The sequence below is a fragment of the Pygocentrus nattereri genome, chromosome 8 (assembly GCF_015220715.1).
Source record: "Pygocentrus nattereri isolate fPygNat1 chromosome 8, fPygNat1.pri, whole genome shotgun sequence".
Classification (NCBI taxonomy): Eukaryota; Metazoa; Chordata; class Actinopteri; order Characiformes; family Serrasalmidae; genus Pygocentrus; species Pygocentrus nattereri.
In genome coordinates, this window is record NC_051218.1 from 20,905,394 (window position 1) to 20,919,695 (window position 14,302).

At 39.6% G+C, this 14,302-nt stretch overlaps 1 protein-coding gene across 1 annotated transcript in view; it reads right to left on the reverse strand.

Annotated features, from left to right (window-relative positions):
• The window catches only part of kdrl (kinase insert domain receptor like), a 58,414-nt gene extending 44,312 nt beyond the window's left edge, over positions 1–14,102 (reverse strand). Inside the window, exons 1-3 of the mRNA XM_017707150.2 lie at positions 13,629–14,102; positions 3,590–3,674; positions 852–1,069 (exon numbers count right to left, since the gene is read on the reverse strand). Coding sequence (XP_017562639.1) covers positions 852–1,069; positions 3,590–3,674; positions 13,629–13,692 — 367 coding nt within the window. The 5' untranslated portion in view covers positions 13,693–14,102. The remainder of the gene's footprint in view (positions 1–851; positions 1,070–3,589; positions 3,675–13,628) is intronic.
• Positions 14,103–14,302: the final 200 nt, after the last annotated feature.

Here is a 14,302-nt window from a genome sequence, read left to right on the forward strand (position 1 = left end):
TATATTAAATTTCTTCCCTGCATGTAATCATAGTATGTGTAATTACAAACTAGCCTCATTGCAGGGCAGCTGATTTATAGCTTTGTTGGTAGCCTCAGTGAAGTGCGCTATGGAGCCACTCATTAAGCCTCTCTCCTTTTTTGTCTGCGAGTTTTCCAAAGGCTTGGAGCGCTTCCACGTCCTGTATTACACAGTGGGACATCAGATTTCTCACTGACCGTGTCTGTGCCCTGGCAATTAACAGGGTCTTAAGTAGTGATCGTAGTTTTTGGCCTCATGTGTGCTGCAGTTTTTGGCCCATTTAAAGCCAGAATAGTATTTTGTCTACAAAAAGTTGTATACACATCTGAAAGAAATGTCTGCCTTATCTTTGAATGTAAATAAATACAGTCTCAGGTTTTATCCCAAAGAAACTCTTATCACATTTGCTGTTTCTCACAGCTCTCTTTATGTGGTAATGGTGCTGATAGTTAGCGGTAGGGATGCATGATTGGAATTGGTCAAGATTGAAATCAAATAATTTGTGCACCAAACACGCAACTAGCAACAAGTCAATTTATTATTTTAATTTTGGCTGATCTGTGTTGCAAATACATGATGTAAATCATGTGAGCCATTGTACTGAAGGGCAAGCACCTAATGTGATTTTATTATATTGATGATTACTATATCATACATATTGTCAGTAGTTACAGCATTTCTACTGTTTAGCTGGTGTTAAAATTCCAAAGTCGAAAAATGAACACATATTGCATATTGTGATATTTTTGCCCACCCAGTGTCTAAGCTGGATTTAAGTAAATTAAATGAAATTAGGCATTTGACTAGCACACCCACCACTGGTGACTTACCTCTGACAAATACGTAAGTGGAGCTCTTATGTTCTCTGGAATTGTGGTGACTACAACTGTAGTATCCAGTGTCACTGTGCCTGAGGTTGTTTATCTGCAGTTTACTGCAGTATCTCTCCTCCCGCGCATCCAGGCTCTCCCCACACTCAACACCTTGCACATGTTCAGAAGTGTTCAGTTTCCCACTGGCCAGGTTCCACTGCAGATGGGTGGACCCGCTAATCAGGAGAATGAATATTAAGAATCATAGGAGTCATTGTTTCGCCAAGTCACTGTATGATCAGTGTGGCATCCAAATGATCGTAATCAGAAAAGTTATTACTTATGCTAGTACAGAGCTGGTTCAGTATATGGTAGAGATAGAACTATACCTCGATTTATTTTCTAATAAAGCAATCATGTTTACTTTACAGGCTACTAAGCTTTAGAATGAGCTATTTTAATTGAAGCACTTAGATGAGTACATAAAAGTAGGCTATCATGCTCAGACTTCTTAAACATCTACTTTCCTACAGGAAGAAATACACAGCTAACAACATCACATCACAAAATGTGAACATGAGAAAACTCAGGCTAGATTTGATGGAATCAGATTCATACTTTTTCCCTCCGATATCAGCCTGATAATGATTACTAGTATTGGATCTGTACCAGCTTTAGTACTAAACTGTGCAATAAAGAAGGCTCATTTGTATGTGTAAACTAAACTGCCATTGAAGAATATTATCAAACGTCAAATCTTCATTATTTATTCAATTATCAAACCAGGAAATCAAAGATCTAAAACAGAAACAGAAACCATGAACTTACAGCAGAAAATGTAAAACGCAACAGCACCAAATCACACCTGCTCATTCCATTACAAAGTACGTCATACTGGATGGAAAAGCCTATTTTTTAAAGCCTTTTTGTGAATTTCTCAAATAAATGATGCTCAAATAAAAGAACTGCTCAAATAAATGTGACAAGCAAGTTCAAACAACTTATAACACTTATTAGTCGAATAAGTATATACTTATATGGAGTAACAGTTCTGCTCTGTTTGCTCACTTGTTGTGAAGAGCCATACCATACCATTTCCCATCCATATTCCCAGGATATTTAACAATGTTTGTTTTGAAGTGTTTGAAAGCTGCTCTGTTAATCTCGTGTCATCTGATAAGTCTGACTTTCACATGGGAACATAGCTTTCTTGGATGATGTGTTCAAAAAATGCAATATTTCAGTCAACGTCCATCTTGAAAATATCCCATTAAACAGTTCCCTGAGGAGCATCGAACATGTCTGAAATACCAGTGGCTTTGCCTCTGGACTCGGGGGTCAAGCAACTTCAGCTCGTCATGATAGGCCAGATAGAGAGGCCATATCAAGAGAGACATTTATTGCACATGGCCTTTTAGGGAAGTGTCGCATTAAAACAGATCCACGGGGGTTAGCATTCCTAGTGCGGTTGCAGTGTGATGCAAGTCTCCCTCAAGAATGTGTATGTTTCAGACAGTCGTCTCCTCCCACCTCACATACCCACACACATTTCTGAGTATGGATGAATAAAATGGGATCCTACTGATTAGTTTCTGGTGTCACTGACTGTGTTCATCCTGCCAGCAGTAGAGTTAAGATTTGTAAATCTGTTCTGCAGATTTACAGTAAGTTTTATGAGTTTTAAGGGTTTTAAATGGAAACCTGAGAAAGAATCTGGATTCACACAAGCGATCTACCTCTTATGAAGTAGACATTTAAAATAAAATAAAAAAAAGAACAAATATAATCTGTATTAAATAAAATGCAGATGTGAAGTGTTTTTAAGGACTGATAATATCCATGATATGCACATATTGTATCACAATAAGGTTCTATGTCACAATCACCACAATTATAATACGCACTGTCATACTGCTCAGGCCTACTAGAAGCTGTTCCCAGCCTCCAAACACCAAAACAGAAGATTTCCCTTTTTGTTGTTCTCTTTTATTTTAGGAGCTTTTCCCTTTTATTGTTCCCTTTTACTATAGGATCTTTCACTTCATGACGGACATCTGTCTTTTGAGTCAATCAATCGTAGGAATATATCGAACGAATCATAGGAAGCACTGGCTGCCTCCCTTCTGCCCAGGAGGGATGACAATCACATCATAAGTGATTTCCTTCTTTTGATTCTACTCCCCAAACAGCCTATGTTTGGTAGCTCATGTTGCTGGGCAAAAGGCAACTTATTTTAATTTGCCATTTTTAAATGCTTTGGGTTTAGGGGCTCTGACTAAATTTACTGACAGAATAAAAAGCACACCATGTAACTATGCAGAACATTTTTAGAATGGGACTCCTTTATTTTTTCTATTTGTTGGGCATTTCAGTATAATTAGGTCAAACTGTCTCAATCGCCTCTTACTTTGGTGCTATACACTTATCTCTTTAAGACCTTAAACTTAAGGGACGGTAAAACAGATGTTACTGTCTGATATGTTTGGATGTACCAGCCAATGATACAAAAGACAGGTATGAAAGATCCTACAGTAAATGGGAACAATGAAAGGGAAAATCTTCTAAAATAAAAGAGAACAACAAAAGGAAAAAGCTTCTGTTTTAGTCTTTGGAGGATGAAAATTCTGTGGAAGTGACTATGGGGCACTGAGGCACAATTCCAAACTTCATTGTGTATGTGCATGTGGTAGTAGTAGCATTGTGGAAGTATTATTTGTAGTTTTACAGGATGTGTTTAGGAGAGGAGACTACAGTACCTGCAGTTGAGTATGAGTGACTCGCCAGCATTCCGCAGGTGTGTAGCTACTCCAGGATGCAGCTGTGGAACTCCCTCCAGCAGGCCTGCAGGAAACACAAACACAGGACAGGCCTTCAGTAAAGGAATACCATTTCTACCAGAACTTATCACAGGCATAGTATACGGATAATACAGAGGAGTAACAGTGCTTAACATTAACTTAGGGAGTGTAACAGAGCATACAGAAAAAACAATAAGGCAAGAGAGGCTATGCATTATTGTGAGTTTATGATGGGTAATAGTTCTTCTTAGGCAAGACATGAGTAGAGTAATTATGGAATGCTGGAGAGGAAAGAACCTTCATTCATCATTATCAGTGATATTGCAGACTTTTCAATAACTTTTTACATTTTTTTGTCATATAAAAACAAACCTATTATAATATGCAAGTGTTTATGCAGAAACTTACAAGTACTCAGCTTAAAAGGTAGTTTTTGCTCACCAAAATATCATTGCAATGATAATATTAATTTCCACTAGCATCAAGCTAACAATTCCACAAATTTGTTTTGGGTTTAAAGCTGCATAAGGCCAATCTAATCAAGTATGTAAGATGTTCAAGTAGCATATTCTTCACTTTTCATATTGCAAATCAGACTGAATTATTCAGTGTATACTTAAAGACAAAGTTTTCACAGAATATTTACTCCTTAAAATGCCAGGCTTTTTACATACTAAGGCTTATTATTCAGTAACTACACAGACTACAATGCAAACTAGCTGAGTGTTTTAGGTTACATAAATGTGCAGTAAAACTGTGGGCCCACGGGTTGGCCCTGGCCATTTCAAGGTTTAACAATTAGCTCTCTTTTAACCTGTTTTGTCTGCTATCTTTTAGCCTAGCTGTTAAAAACACAAAATATCAGCCCCTCAGTTAAAAAAATAAATAAGGGTTCTTATTTAATCTATGGGTACAGTCAGTGGTCCATTTGAACAGCATAACAGGTCATTCCCAGCACTGACTGTATATTTTAGTGACTTTGTGCATCAATTAAATTTTTGTGTGGCTGTGCATATATGGAGTATTTTACAATGGCACAAAACACATATCAGCCAATCCCATTTTAGGATTGGACCACATTCTTTAAATTCTGTATTAATACCAAGTTTTAAAATGATTGTGCTGTTCACGCAATAATGTTTGACCATAATATTGCTTGGCTGCCATAGCCTACTGTTAAAAATGATTTATGATATTTTAGGTCAATTGTGTCTGACAACCATGGTATAATCATTGTATCACATGGCCTGTCTTGGATAATTGCTTTTTTGTTGGTCTCAAAGTACATCAAAATATAATAACACGTCAACTGCAGGTCTATGTACCAGTCAGTGTGTTCTGTTTTGACTACACTGCTATCCTGAAATGGAGTTAAATCAGAATTTAGATTTGTTGAAGGACACTGCTTTTCTGAAAATCATCACAAGTTGAGACGACCACATATCAAGCTCTCCAAAACGTCTGTTTTCTGAAGGCTCCTGTGTGGTTCTGCTCTGATTCAGTGTTATGCAAGTACACTTCCGTTCCCATGTGGAGTGCTAGGTTCCAGCTCAGTAGTGTCCCATACAGTCTGTTCAGGACTCTTTTAAGCTGGCAGTACTGCGGAAACAATGAGCCTCATTTAACAAGCTTATGCGGAATCATGTTTTGATTGTAAAGTGAGCATGCAACATTTCCTACTCAAATGAATAGATTTATCACACTAAACTAGACCTAACAGCACAAAGCTTGCTCTTTGTTTAGTGTCCTTACTTGTACCTAAGTGGCATTAAACGTGTGTAGCAATTCACCACTGTGTGAGTGCACTCAGTACTTCAGTTCACGCTCAGGTGAAATTTACTAACAGATGGGGCCCATTTTACCATTTTGATCAGTGGCTTACAGGCTCATTAAATCCACCTGAGATTTGTGTATGTTTTTCATGCTCAACTTACTCAATTTTTATTCCTGCTAAACGAGGCCTAGCATACGTGTGCGTGAGGACGAGGTAGGGAAGAAGACCAGGGGTGCAGCTGTGCCCCTACAACAGGGAGGTCATCCCTGTCAGCACATGTGTGCTCAAAACCGGAGAGAACCAGGCAGACCCAGATGAGCCTGAGCAGTATCCTCAAGCGCTTCCCTCAGATCACTCAGTCAATTCATTTCTGACTACCTTCTTTTTCTGGCCTTACATAATGACCCCCCCCCCTTTTTTTTTTTTTTACTCTAATGGAGCTTTTCATTGAGGGCTGACCTTGTGTGGTCTCTGCAGCATGCTATTATTACTTGTGTGGGGACTGAAACATTGTTGGACTGAAGAATCATGCTTGGTGTGAGGTCAGTCCAAGCTGCTGATGGGCGGACTGAGTAGTGCTCAGCATAGGAAGTACTGGCTGCCTCCCTTCTGCCCAGGAGGGATGACAGTCATATCATAAGTGATTTCCTTCTTTTGATTCTACTCCCCAAACAGCCTATGTTTGGTAGCTCATGTTGCTGGGCAAAAGGCAACTTATTTTAATTTGCCATTTTTAAACGCTTTGGGTTTAGGGGCTCTGACTAAGTTTACTGACAGAAGAAAATGCACACCATGTAACTATGCAGAACATTTTTAGAATGGGACAATTTTTTTATATTTATTTGCTCTGCACTTCAAAAACCTTGGATTTTGCTTGTCTTGGAAATTGATTATGCACCCTTAAATGGTAGTACTGTGCAAAAGTCAGAGACCATCCTTCATTTATTTAAGTCAAAATGGCCATTAAGTATGTATAAGCTATACATTTTTCAGTAATTGCTACAGAGGAAATAAGATTTAAGATAACCTACCTGCCTAAGGAAGGGAGAAGACAGTTTCTAAAGCAATCATAATAAGATTTAAAGAAACTGGGACTCCTGACAATCATGCAAGACCTGTTAGACCACCGAAACGTTCTCCATCAGATAAACAGCATTTAAAGCTTTCATCTTTAAAAGAAAAGTTAGACAGAAGAAAATCAAGCTCCACTCTTGCTTCAGGTATAAAAAAAATAAACAGATGATTCTCTCCACCTTTCGACTGTGAGTAGACAACTTTGAAGAAGAATTACTTTTTGCTTTAATTTTCTGACTTGCCTACTTCTCTTTCCTTTTACAAAAAAAGAAAATGTTCAAAATGAAACTAATACAGTTCCTCCTCTTACACAACCTTCAAACACACTCTCTAAACAAATTAAATCTCCTGTGTAATGGGAAAGCATGATAACATATGAAAGCACCCCTTAATGGACTTGCCCTCAGCTGGACACTGCCTGTTTGCCCAGAACTGTTCACTTCACAGCTGTAGCAGTCTAGTCCCCATTCTCTTCACTCTGAGAGTGAATCTTCACTTATTTGCTTCTTGAATATCTTTCTGATTTTTCAAGCTTAATTAAATTACAGAACAGTTTTGTCAGTGCAAAGGGGGAATTTTTGCAACAATTATGTTAAAGAATATAATTTCTCCATTATTTAAAAAAAAAAGATCCATCTTTCATGACAAAGCAATGAGTAAAATTATCGACACACTGCTCTTAGCAAAATAAGACTCTGCAGTGCAATAGCCTGGAGCTCTTACTTACTATGTGTGTTCCATATGTTCCAAGAGTCATTTGTCAACCAAATGACTCGAGGAACATGGGGCATGCCTTTTTATTAAAACCATCCTCTCTAAAATTCTGAGTAGAAGCATTGTGGACCATAAAAGAGAAGCTCCAGCACCAAAAATGAAACCAACTTATTCTGACACCTGACAGGCTATGCCATTCAGTAGCTACAGTTACATAATACCTTTAATATTGGCGTCAAACTAGTAGTTTTGCACATGGAATTACATGCACCCACACATACACTCCCTCTGCCTAAATTCCTCCCTCACAGATGTGGACCTGCATATGCTGGTGAGAAACACAGCGATCAGAATCCACAGCCCCTCCCTGCTATCGTCACAGCTGGCCTGGTCAGCAGGGGCCCCCAGCAGTACTTAAAACGAGTTCTTTCTCATAAAAGCCCATCATCTCTGTCTCTCTTACACCCCCACCTGCCCCTGACTCCTGGCCAACGCTGACCTCCACAAGCAGCTTCGCCCCCTCTCCAACAGCTGTGTACTGCATTCCTCCAGCGCAGCGCCTGAAAAATGCCAGAAATGGAGCTCGCTGTGGTGCTTCAAGGGGCCTGGGATGTGGTTTCCATTAAAGCCCATTAAAACTATGGGACAGGCATGAAGATATGGGGAACGTGTTGCTAGCAGTAGGCGGGTTGCTGTATTTAGTGAGCTTGGTTTGGCTCCAACTCCAGTCATTAAACTGCAATGATGTGAGAGGAGATTGGGTCAGGTACACATTCATGACTTCTCAGTGTGTGTGTGTGCGTGTGTAAAGCCAGGCAAGGAGCCCAAGACATTACTTGAACAATTTTCACATACGTCTTCCCCAGAGCTCACATCAGGTTTCAGCTTACCTGGTCAGGTGAGTGGTCTACTGTCCCATGCTAATTTTTGCTTGCAAAAGCACACATACCCAAATCTCTTGATGACAAACGTGATTGACTATATGTAACTCAACTGCATAAATGTACTAAATCATTTTTCTGCATGACAAAGGCCCATTTAAATATACATAAAGACAATATCATGTCTGGTCGCTCACTGCCCTGTGCCTGATGATCAGCTTGATCAGCAAGTGATTTTTACCACTGCTGTCCTGAATTGCTATTTTATTTACCTGGGGCAATGGTTCATGTTGAACCCTGCATATGTTCTTAAAGTGATTGTTAAAAATAAACTGACATTATTTTACATCAAAATAATTTAATAAAATAATAAAATAAAATAAAAATTGCAAAGCTATTGGCCATAATAGCAGTGTGTTATACTGTTATGCCACTGTCATTACCTGATCACAATTATTTTAACTGATCACAGTTATTTAAGCAGACGTAAAGCAGCACTTTGTAATACTTTTTGTTGAGAAAAATGAAAAAGTAGTAGTTTTACTAAATATGGAGAAAAAAAGAAAAGAGTCAGAGGTACCAGGACAGATTTGGTGGGAGTTTTTTGGACTATGTCATACATCTGAATGTCACATGCACAGGCTTGTACTTTAATAGTTACATACAATGAATAAAGAAAGATAGCATAGTTGTTAATTACAATCATTTGTATGGCAATTAATTGTGAGTAAAACAATTTCCTTCCATCATTACCTGGGCGCTACTACACATCAGCAGCTAGGAAGCAGCCGATGAATATAAAAGACAATTAAATTATTAGTAACAATTGTTCATATAATTTTATGATTGTGACAAGCTTACTTAATCTGTAGGATGTAATTTATTAAAGCTATTTAATTGGTTGTGAAATTCTGTCCTTTGTCTTTTCGATTTAATTATTCCCTGATGCTACAGGCATGGCTGTGGTCAAGCAAGACAACATTCTATCCAAATATGTGGATTTAAGGAATTCTTTCCCATGATGCGTTAAATGAAACAATATGATCATTTTAAAACACACCACAGAAATAGAAATAGTCCCCACTTTGACTTATCAAAACATTTGGGTAATCCAACAACTATCCCAATGTAACATGGCATCATGGGTCCCCAGTGCATCGCCAAATTACTAGAGGCAGACGTTGCATGAATCAAATTTCAAAGAATTAAACATCAGCAATGTTCAAACAGTGAAGTTGAGCAACACAACATTTGCTGCATTAGTTTAGAGTATTGTACTGTCTGTGCGTGACAAGGAAATCCCCTGTCACAGCCCTGTAAATGCTGGGCATAATGTGCGGAATTCCCTCCTCTGGCAGTTGGTACAGGACTCCCTGTGCTTCCCGTCCACTTACGGTCTGACACACTGTGCCCGTAAAGTCATCTCGGAGGAGAAAATCTTTTTTTTTGGGGGCAAAAGAACAATAAAGACTCATGGTTCCTCTAGCCTTGGTGCAAGGTCCACTGTGATTTCAATAGAGAACAATAGAGTTCCAAACGATGGAGACTTCCATATGAAAGATAAAACAGTACTGAATAAGCAATAATGAGCGCACCCAAAGACAATGAGCAAATGAGCGAAACAGTAGTTAACAGCAGTGGGCAAGCTTATTTTTTTTCCCTGTCTCTTTTATTATTGTCTCCCATGGGTCTTTTAAACACATGATGTGGTCTGGCTTTGCTTTATGTTTTTAGCATTTCAGATAATTCATTTGAATTATCTGTGGATTTTGGTCTTCAGTCTCAACGACAGTAATACAAATTCACATGATGCCTTTTGAGCTCTTAGTTGATTTACAAGCACGAGGGTAAGGTCTGGATGAGACTTGGGACCACCTGCCAAAACAGGAGGCTGCTACTGCACCTCCAACTGTGAGCCTGCTTTTCACATACAGAAGCGTACTCATATTCCTACTTATCTTTCTGTCAAGCTGCAAGGTTAAGATAACAGCTAGGGTGAACTGGGTTTTTATTAGCTTGTAGACTGGTCTTTAGAGATCAGGAAACTACCTCCCCTCAGTTTTTGAAAGAATGCATGCAATAAAGAAAAACAAAGCTGAATTGGGTGGCCACTTCAGTCAGGTATTACCTGCTGTATAACACTACTAAGAGTGTGCTGAAGACTCTGGAGATTGACAAACAATATAGATATCCTTCATAAGAGGAACAGAAGCCCATAACCTCTCCCAATATGTTCTGCATCTCAGGTGGATTTGTGCTGCAGTTCAAACTGCTGGGTGAAGCAGATTCTCCCTGAAATTGCAATTTAATAGTGGATGAAAATGCATTATGGCCTGCTCATAAAGTACCTGTATATCACAGGGAATGACTATGAGATTGGTATCATCCCCAATAATAAGGGCAATCACTAGAAGGCATGCCTATGAATTATGAAAGTGTTTTCACTAGTCCAACATTTGTAGCAATAAGTCTCCAAGGCTGTCAGTCTGTCAAGCACTGGAAGGTTGGAGAGGTAAGTAACTGGCCAACATTAACAAGTCTGCTAATATTTCACAAAGATAAAGCACAGTTCTGGTGTTAGCAGCAGCTTCTCAGACAGCAGGAGAGTCCCTATTTGTGTGCGTGTGCACTCCACTCCTCCACAGAGGGATGATCGCATTTTGCACTTGGCTGACCCCTATCTACTGCATGCCTCCAAGTCTCCAATAAAGCCACACTATGGCCCAGTGTGGACCAACACACACACAAAAAGAAAAAAAAATATTATAAAGACACTGGTTCATGATGTACTGCCTCAGTTCATGTTGTTCCACAAAGAAATCAAATTTTACTTTCAAATATGCAGTACAAAACTGACTTTCCAAAAGGCAACTTTGTAAGAGAGAGAAAAGAAATGAGATATTACTCCAAGTAATATTGGACCATAAAGTTGGCCAATTCACTAGGAAATATTCCCACGATATAAAGGCCAGCTGTCATTATCATATAATGTAAAAAAAAATCTCTGTACTTTTTGTTAAAACATCGACCTACAAGGTTTTTATATAGACAAAGATGATTTGAATATGGCAAATATGCTCTAGATTCATTTCCATATTGCCATTATAAATGATCCATATCCCATGTCACTTTCTACACTGCTGATTGCAACATAGACTTCTCCACAGACGTGCTTCACCAACCCACTGTACTGTGGTTTTCCGGTTAACCATTTGCGGACTGACTGAGGTCTCATATTGTGGTCACAATTTCAATCACTCGAGGGTTCAGTGCAAAGTTTGACTTTTAATGTGTGATTTCTGATGAATCAGCCATGGGGAATTCTGCCCCTCTGTGGACCAATCTACAGTAAACAGCAGGTTACCGCAGACAGAACAATGACTGTACATAAGCATGTAATTTGCTTAGTTAGGTAATGACTGTGTTTTCACATTTGTGTAGGCTGTAACTGTAAAATGTAACACTTCAAGATTTTAGATGTTTAGATATTCAAGATATTCTAAAGTCTGGGATATGCCACATTCACAAAATCCTCCAGTGTAAAGCAGCAAAAAAACTGAATTCCACATTTTTACTAGCATGTGAGGGTATCCTGAAGTATTACACAGCATATTTGGTAAATGATCACTGAAAGAAAACCATTATCACAAACGAAAAGAAGCCAAGCAAGGCTACATTGATAAGGCAACAGTCAACTCCTTCCAAAGGCAATCATCAGATAATATACTCAATCAGTTATTTTATATCCAAAAGTAGAATAATAAATAGAAAATCAATAGTTGCACTGTGAGGGCCTGTTTGCTTCTCCAAAGCTAATCACTAAAACACACAGATAACATCATATCTCCTGAGCCCTTCAAGCATCTAAAAGACTTTCAGACTGCCAGTGCACTGAATACACTACCACGTAGCTGCATTTGACAACTAACCAAAATATTGCACGGCTGCAGTCTAAAGTGTTATTTAACATAAAGCACTATTTATTTAAGTATTTAATAAATCAAGACTTCTCAGTTAGCCTGTTAACTTAAGCCAAAAGTCAAAGTCATGCTTTAATGCGTATCCTGTAAGTCCTGACATTGGCTTAAATGATCTGATTGAAAAATCTCAGTTTACCAGAAGCCCCCCACATTTTATTTGACAGTCTGTTTTATGAATACCTGTTTTCAAGATGTTGAACAGAGGTTGTGAACAGCTCATCAGTCTATCACTTCATCAACAATCAACAAGACAGCAAGCTTGTTTTGATTACATATTTTGGTTTATGATCACAATTTCGGGCCTCTTGAAAAAACAAAAGCAGGCCTATCGTTTTCCACACCCAGTCATTGTATTAGGCGAAGAGCCTGACATGCACTCAAAACTGATTGGCCATACAAGGAGCTTGGGGAAGAAATCTTTACTCAGGTAGCGTGTCACGTTTCCCTGACCTCTACTTGCCAGAACAATTCCAGGGTGCCTCCTGCCTCTCCGTCCGCTTCCTCCATGTGTCTTTCCCACGCTCGGCATGTGGACAGTGAAGGAAATCTACTTGGAAACCTTGTAGACAAAGCTTGAAGACCAAAAAAACAGTGCCGGGTGGGAGGAGGTAGGGGGGTAGGGGGGTGTATTTCCTCTGTTTGGACCAGAGCCGGGGGTTGCTGTTTATTTGGACACTAGGAGGAAGACATGTATCTGCAGCGCAACAGCTATGGCACAATGCACAGCGACATCCACCTTTTATACTCACTTTTATTTATGAGGCGAGGCAGTCAGGCAGTCAAGAAGCCAAGTATCAACAGTGTACGTTCTCCTCTAAACAGACATTCTCCTTTCAAAATGGAGAGCAACCTTTCACACTGCAAACCGGCACAATCATTTACAATAAACTGTTTTAGGCTGATAGTGCAAACACTGCATGTGTGTTATTTCTCCAAACACCAAACAATATTTGGAGGATGGGATAAGACTGCATACTCACCACTAGCTGAATGTTCCCCAATAATAAGGTGCATGCAGCGTGCATAATGAATAATCCAGGTTATCTAACTATCTCTCTGTAGTAATTAACTGAATTAGTGACCTGAAGATGGCTACAGGCTCACGTTATTCTAGCTGTGGCTGTGGGAGAGACCATATTCTTAATAGATAAACTTTTGAGCTCTTCAAGTTAGTTCAGGTACATTTTTCTTCGCTCATTTACAAAAAAACAATGTTTTTCAATGAGCCTGAACTCCTTGAGTGAAGAGAGCGAGCGATCTAGCTACCAAAGCAGCTTCAGAGCATCCAAAGGGAAAGAAAGCCACACAGGTGCTAAAGCAGAAAAGGCGCGAAGCATTTTACTACCCACGAAAACTGAAAGAAGACTGTCAGCTAGTTCAAGACCGTCAAAAGCAAGTGTTGTGTGTGTTTTGGGGGCAGTTTATGAAATCAGTCACATTCGGATGCTCTTCATCGCGGAGCTAACCGTCAGCACTGCATCATCAAAAAAGCTAATGCTAGCAAAAATTCCGAATGGCTGTGAAAAGCCAACAAACAAGACTGAACGCAGGCAGGAGAGGTGAAAAGAACTTACCTCGCGTGGAGGTGAGGCACTGAAAGAGCACGGCTATGAACACCGCAGTTTCTCTGGGAGTCATTCCGTCCCGGTGGCGCTCAGAACTCCGGTGCCAAGTCAGCGAGTAGCCAAAGCGGTTGAGCAAATCGGTGGATGCGCAGTAAGATTCAGCGGAGCTTTTCCTTCAGCCAAACGATTTTAGTCACTAAGCTCAAGGTACCAGAACCGTCAAGGTGTATCCCATGTTGTTCAGACAGGCAGCTCTAGTTCTGCCCCTGTCCAAGGGGGCAGTCAGTCCTCCAGGGCAGGTGCGGTGGGCTTTCTGCTTCTCCTCTTAGCGTGGTCTCATGAGACTATTTCAAAATCGACAAGAAGGAAAAACATCAGACTCCAGTACTCTCAAGCCCTTCTTAAAGATCGAAAGCGACTAAAAGCGAGTGAATGAGCTGCCTAAAGGCTGCAGGAGTAAAGGAGTGCAGCAGATCTCCTCCTCTCATCCTGCTCCCGTGTTTTATAGTAAGGGACGGGCGCGACGTCACTGAGCTGTGGGAGCCTGTGGTACTTTCACCCACTGAATGTTTTTAGGCAGTCAACATGGCAATTTTGTGATATTTTAAAATGTTAAATCTCTTTTAAATGTACGTTTCCAATCAAATGTATTAAAACATGATGAATAATAAATGAAATAACAC